The 7112-nt window shown below is 44.2% G+C and overlaps 1 protein-coding gene across 2 annotated transcripts; it reads right to left on the bottom strand.

Annotated features, from left to right (window-relative positions):
- Nucleotides 1–578: 578 nt before the first annotated feature.
- Nucleotides 579–7010, bottom strand: LOC138157523 (gastrula zinc finger protein XlCGF26.1-like). Of its 2 annotated transcripts, none has more exons than XM_069083170.1 (4): nucleotides 6796–7010; nucleotides 3862–3994; nucleotides 3013–3102; nucleotides 579–2417 (listed from the first exon to the last, which is right to left on the bottom strand). In XM_069083170.1, the coding sequence occupies exons 1-4, from the start codon at nucleotides 6817–6819 to the stop codon at nucleotides 1264–1266; spliced, it is 1401 nt and encodes a 466-aa protein (XP_068939271.1). In that variant the 5' UTR covers nucleotides 6820–7010; the 3' UTR covers nucleotides 579–1263. The 2 variants fall into 2 exon arrangements, with proteins under 2 accessions (XP_068939271.1, XP_068939278.1); XM_069083177.1 differs by having other exon boundaries at nucleotides 3013–3099.
- Nucleotides 7011–7112: the final 102 nt, after the last annotated feature.

Genomic DNA, 7112 nt, shown 5'->3' with positions numbered 1-7112 from the left:
TGATAACACTGGTAGACAAGTCAATTTACTCCTAAAGGAAATAATGCAGACTTTGTCCTTTGATGGAACTGGTTAGCCTCAGCTGGTGTTTTTTTGTGGATCTATAAGCTTGTATGATTGTTAAATCCCAAAATGTCTTCCCTAGAGGCCTTGAAATCTTTAGGTTTGGGGTTTCTACTTTTTGGCTCAAGGCCAAGGTCAGTAATCTATGGTATTCAAGCCACCTGGCATACTGTGTGATTTTTGAGTAGTTAGAGTCAGTCACATGAAAAATTTGTTAAGTAGCTATAATTTTCCCCTGGAGCCTCCTTACCCCCTTTTTCCTGAGAATTACCTATTTCCCCTAATGTCAAATTTTTATTCTAAGATGATTGTTAATTACTTCTAAGGTGTGTACTAACAACAGGTTTGTAGCTAAAAAGGAAGTTCAACCCTAACTCTGCAAAAAGACTAAGAGAAATTGGGAACCAGTTGGTAGCAGTCAGGACCTCTGGCACACTCCACCCTTCCTTCATCGGAGAGTGAATGAATGAAGATTTGCAAACCTTTATGACAGATTCCCAGCACTTGGAAGCGTATGGAAGTATGGAAGACTTGTTCAAATTCACATATATGATTTAATTAAACCATCATCAATCTATAAGACTTTAGTTAGAATAATACAGAATCGCAGAACCTCAAATTTGAAAGTGAGATGAGAAGGCCCCTGGTTCAACCCCCAGAGGAATCCCCTCTATAGCATCCTGTACAAATAATCAAGATTCTGCCTGAAGACCTCCCCAAATGGGGTTGACTATTATCTCCTGAGACAGCCTAATCCACTTTGGGAAAGCACTAATAGGAAGCTCTCACTTTACATTGAACCCGATCTGCTTCCCTATAAATGACTGTTCCTAGCTTTGTCCTCTGGTGCCAAGCCAAGCAAGCCTAATCTCTCTTCTACATAATAGCACTTGAAATACTTGGCCGCAGCTCTTAGGTCCCCTTAAATCTTCTCTTCTTCAGGCTAAACACCCATGTTAATTTGACTGATCCTCTTATTATGTGGTAAGGTGACCAATTCCCTTACTGTCCTGGTCATCCTTTGCTGAACATGCTACAGTATGACAATATCCTTTACCAATCTCATCATCTAGCTGAGCCCTTAGAGATTAGGCCATATGATAGATAAATATGGATCAATAAAGAGGAACAGGAGGGTTCCCCAGCATGGAGTACTCCTTGAAGGCAGTCTTGGAAAGGGCATCAAAGGAAGACCTGTGCTCACCAGTCCAGTGGTCCAAGCTTGATCAACTCCAAGCTGATGGAATTATTGGCCATGTTGCTGAACTGTTGATCCCAGCCAGGGCAAGCAAAAAAATGTTCACTGCTGTGAATGTTTCTTTGGTGCTTCTTTAGGTCATGCATCCGAGTGAAGGGACGCCCACAATCAGGGCATGGGAAGGGCCGTTTACTACCTGGTACACGCTGGTGCACACGAAGGTGCTTCTTCAAGCCCTGTTTTTGGGCAAAGTGATGTCCACATTGAGTGCAGAGGAAGGGGTGCTCACCAGTGTGCACACGCTGGTGCTTCTTCAAGTCTTGCTTTTGGGAAAAGTGATGCCCACATTCAGAACAAGGGAATGGTCGTTCACCACTATGCACACGTTGGTGCCTTTTAAGATCCTGCTTTTGGGCAAACTGACGCCCACACTCAGAGCAAGGGAAGGGGCGCTCCCCACTGTGCACATGTTGATGTTTCTTGAGGTCCTGCTTTTGGGAGAAGCAGCGCCCACACTCTGAGCAGGCAAAGGGGCGCTCTCCACTGTGTAAATGCTGGTGCTTCTTGAGGTATTGTTTCTGAGTAAAGCAGCGCCCACACTCTGGGCAGGGAAAGGGGCGCTCATTTCTATGCACCCACTGGTGTTTCCTCAGGTACTGCTTCTGGGCAAAGCAGCGCCCACACTCAGGGCAGGAGAAGGGGCGCTCCTTGCTATGCACCCACTGGTGGGTCATCAGGGCTGACTTCTGCCGGAAGCACTTCCCACATTCTGGGCAGGGGAAAGGCCGTTCCTTTGTGTGGACACGTTTGTGCACCTTAAGCTCATGACGCCTCTTGAAGTGCTTTCCACATTCGGGACAATGGTGAGGTTTCAGGGAAAGCTCATTCTCAGAGGCTAACTCCTGGTTTTGTATCTTCTCCATGAGAGCTCTCTCACCTGGAGAAAGACTGTGCAAGACTCCATTATCTCTCCTGTTGCCACTGGGTCCAGTCCTCACTGAATTATCCATCTGTCCAGGGCACAAGAGATTTGTTTCTTGAGACTTTCTGTGGCTGGGGGGCTGAGAACCTTTTTCACTTTGTTCACCTGGGAAATCCTCACTTAATTGCTGTTTCCTAGTATTTTCTTTCCTAGGAAGCTTCCTGACCCCAATACCTATAAGAGAAAAAAAAGTCAGTATTCCACAGGGGTTTCTAAGGGATTGTGGAAAGGGAATGTCTCATAAGACATAGCATTAAGATTGAAAGTGATCTTAGAGGTCAAGCAAAGTTACACAGAAGTGGCATAAGCGGGACCCAGTCCATGGTGTGCTGGAGCTAGCTCAAATCGGAGCCAACTCATAAGTTTTCATTGTGAGCATTGACACTTCTGAAATTGGCAAATGCTACAAGTTAGCGCTTGATTTGTTTTGTTTTGTTAATTGTCTAAGTTTAACAAAGTGCTGGAGAAGATGTTAATAATGCACTTTAAACTTAAAAGGGTGTCATAGGTGCATTCTCAACCCCCTCCTCCAGGCCTAGCTGTGAACCACCAGCACACCACTGGATACAAGTCTTCTGACTCCAACCAACACCAGCACTTATCTACTGTGCCACAGGACAGGCATAGTCTACGTCTCCATGACAGCTAGTATTATATAAATGTGGGTGCTCAATCCATGACACTTGCTGGTGGATTGAGTTCCTGGCCAAAGTCACCTTAAAAGAGCATGGAGGAAAATCTTCACCCAAGTATGAGCTTTCTGAGTTACCTCTTCTCAACAAGTTCTGCTGATCTTCCCAGGTTTCAAAGACCTGTCCCAACGTAGTGAACAACTCTGGTAGGGCTCCCAACCTGCCTGCTGGAAGCAAAGTCAACAAAATTCTTAGTATGTGGTTCTATTATGCCAAGGTTTACTTCCCACAAATACCTGCTCTCTTAGCTAGCTATGCTGAGGCAACCATTGCCTAGTCTAGCAGTAACTGAAGTCAGGTTATGAGAACAAGTGGTGTATCCAAAGTTCTGTGCATGTGCATCAACATATGCACCTTGACATCCTCTCACAAGGGTGGAAAACATGCAGCCTTGAGGCCATGTGTGGCCCTCTAGGTCCTCAAGTGCGGCCCTTTGACTGAATCCAAATTTCACAGAACAAATCCCCTCAGCCAAAGAACCACACTTGAGGACCTAAAGGGCCACATGTGGCCTCGAGGCTGTAGGTTCCCCATCCCTGGGATTCAGCCCCAAAACCTTGGGAGGAGGCTTCACTCACACCCTGAGTCCCCACCCCTACCCTAGTACCTTAGTTTCCAAGAGTTCATCCTAATCTGGTTCTCACCAATTCAACCCTTAGGATCTCCTCTCTCCTGCCCTTTCCCTACCTATATCTATTCCTTTAACCTACATCCTTGGGGACCTTAAATACAGATTTTCTTGACTCCTAAATGGATATGAGTCAAAATGATTCTCTTCAGTAAGAGCCTCTTACCAGCCTATCAGATCTATTTCTCACAATATATCCAATTCAGACACTAGATAAGAGAAATGAAAGAAATTTTTTCTACCTTTCCTGAAACTGAATCTTCCCCACAGGTAAATGAATGAAAAACTCAAAACTCACCAGCATTCAAAGAACTCAAGGTTTCATAGTTCTCTTTCATCACATCCCAGTACAACTGCTGTTGCCAGGCAGCCAACATCTTCCACTCTTCCTGAGAGAAAGTGATGGCCACATCCTCAAATGTTAGAAAGACCTGAAACCACCAGTCACACAATGTCTTATTCCAGTCTTTCCAGGGTTCCCCCTGAACACTCATTAACAGTTCTCATAGCTAATTTAGGATACTTATGATTCTTTCCCAACATCAGGACTCTTTTTTTCTCCTCTTTCCCCACTAAGCTATAGCTTGTGGCAGAGAACCCTGACAAGAACTTGGTCTCCAAGAGCCACTGTTGGAATGAGCTGTTTATCTAGGAAGGTCCTGATTTGGATGAATGAAAGAGAAAGCAGCCTTCTACCTTTCTCACTAGCACACAAGCATGGATTAGTTTATTTACTTACATAATTGTTAGTTGTATATGACTGACAGTCGCAGGACAGATAATTTTCAATATGAAATGGCAGAGGGGGACACCTTATAAACAATTCACCAGTAAGACAACACAGCTAGCATTTATGGACTGCTGTAAGGTATGTAAAGCACCTTAAAAATTCTATCTTATTTTATTCTCACAACAACCCTAGGAGGTAGGTATTACTATCCTCATTTTATAGATGAGTAAACTGAGGCACAAAGAAGTCAAGTGACTTGCCCAGGATCACACAGTTGATAAGCAAGATTTAAATTCAGATCTTCCTGACTCCAGACCCAGAACCTTATCCATTGCAACACCAGCCACCTCTTAAGAAACAGAACATCACTGGTCACTAATTTCACTAGCATGTTAGAATTCAGTGAGCTAAATAATGGATTAGGCTAACTGTCAGCCCTGTTCAGAAAGTGGGCTTCTAATTCAGTCCCAAAACCTTGAGAGGAGGCCTTACTCATACCCTGAATCCCCAACAAGTTCTAGATTAGGAGTTTATCATGTCCTATGTGGCACGATGGAGAGAGCATTGGACCTGGAGTCAGAAAGAACTGAATTCAAATCTGAACTCAGATTACACTAGCTGTGTAACCCTGAGCAAATCATTTAACCTCTCTCTACTTCAGTTTCCTCATCTGTAAAATGGGGATAAATAATAATAGTACCTAATTCTCAGGGTTGTCGTGAGGATCAAATAACACTTGTAAAATGCTTTGCAAACCTTAAGAGTGCTCTGTTAAATGCTAGCTACTATAATGATTTTAATTACTGCCTGATATAATAGGTACTCCTGCCTCCAACTTCTCCATTCCCTAATTCACCTGTCATACTGCCACCCAAGTGAGCTTCCTTTGCTCATGTTACTGTACCTCAAAACCTTCCATGGCTCCTCCTTCATCTCCTGCATCAAATATAAAATCCGAATGCTGGGATTCAAGAGCCTAAAATGTGGCCCTCACTTACCTCCCTCTCCTTTTTTTTTTTTTTTTTTTGCCTTTTGGAGGGCAATTGGGGTTAAGTAACTTGCCCAAGGTTACACAGCTAGTTTTTTTGTGTTAAGTGTCTGAAGCCATATCCAAACTCAGGTCCTCCTGACTCTGGGGCTGGCACTTTACTCACTGCACCACCTAACTGCCCCTCTCCCTCTCTCTTTTCATATTATTATCCTTCATATACTTACACTGCACCCCAGCCAAACTGTACATTCGGCCACCTCCACCCCTTTTTTCTTGCCTTCTCCTTCCTCCACATCTTTGCTCACAATATCCCCTTCACCTAGGAAGGGCTCCAGGCTCCTCTGCCCTATCTCCACCTCACTTCAAGGCCCAACTCATCCTCCATCCCCTGCCCTACAAACTGGAAACCTGTCTCCCTCCTCAAATCTCTCAAAAATTTTGTTTTGACCTTCACTTTTTTCACTTATCACATTGTGCCCTGCATTATAGTTATTTATATACGTATCTTTCCTTTTATCCTATTAGATCATAAGTTCTTTAAGGACAGAGACCATGTCTTATTTTATCTTTTTGTCTTCGGCATCATAGTGCTTTTAACATAGCAGGCGCTGAATACTTATCTAACTGAATAGAACTGGATCCCCAAAACTGTGAATGGGCCTGTACAGAATATGTCAACCCTGGCCTTGTCCTTCAGAGTTTAGGTGTGACCCAGACTAATTCACAGGGACACATACCCACTGTGCACTTATAGCCTATTCACAATTACACATAATCATGGGGATACATATCAAAGTCATAGGTACAATCACAGTTGAACACATCTACATAGTTGTAAACACACAATCCCTTTTCTGCCTCAACAGAGACCCACGGGGAAATTAGGTACAAGTTAAATCACATGATCCTCCATCTCCCCATTCTGGAAAAATATTCATAAAGATGAAATCTTAAAGTCAGCCTTTATGGGAAAAATAAATCACAAAAGGCAGCAAAACATGAATATGAGTATAAAGGAAGAGTACCACTCCTTGTTTTTGGTGACAGTGGTGTGGGATATGGGCATGGGGTAGGAATCTGAAAGAAGAGAGGTTCATGTTGCCTTTTTATTTTTAAGTACTAGTTGGCTAAATTATCATCTCTTTTATTACCTACTTTCCAAATCTATGAGTCACTACCTAAATAGCTCCTTTACAGCATCTCAGAGTGACAGTGATGGGGTCTCCAAAGCAGAGGGAACAGGGAAATCCCTCCAATTTCCCGTCTCTGGGGATGGTTCTGGTCACTCTCATGCACAAATGGAAAATCACCTGGACACATTCATTCAACAAATATTCAATACAGAGCCAGGCTTTCGGGTCGCATCTCATCCAAAGCCACATCCAGTAGGTGAGTTGGTCAGTTGGTCACCCAGACACAAACCCACAGAGCCCGCCACTTTTTCTTTTACACCTGCCTCCCCAGAGGGTCTCTCCACCCCTCAGTGCCCCAGTGTAATTCAAGGGGCCTACCTGAGCTGCCTTGACCTTGGCCATGGCCCAGGCAGGAGCTGCCTCCTTCTGTTGCCTCTAGACTTGTGCGATAGACTCCTTTTAAGAATCCTGCCTAAAAGAAATCCAAAAACTCCCTTCCCCCTCCTTCCTTCCTGGGCTCTGATAGAGTAGGGATAAAGGGGAAAAGGAAGCTGAAAGTGGGATAGGGAGGGGCGGGATACAGTTCCTGGGACTATTGCGCATGCCTACATCTACTTTTCCATTTCACTAGGACTGGAAAGGGGAGGGAGCAAGCAAGAGGGGATAGGGCTGGAGAGCAGAAGGGAAAGGGGAGG

Source organism: Petaurus breviceps, unplaced genomic scaffold (assembly GCF_028583685.1).
Source record: "Petaurus breviceps papuanus isolate PSGF00001 unplaced genomic scaffold, PetGlider_PUasm1.0 115, whole genome shotgun sequence".
In the NCBI taxonomy this organism is placed as follows: Eukaryota; Metazoa; Chordata; class Mammalia; order Diprotodontia; family Petauridae; genus Petaurus; species Petaurus breviceps.
This window is presented reverse-complemented; position numbering and strand designations above follow the sequence as displayed.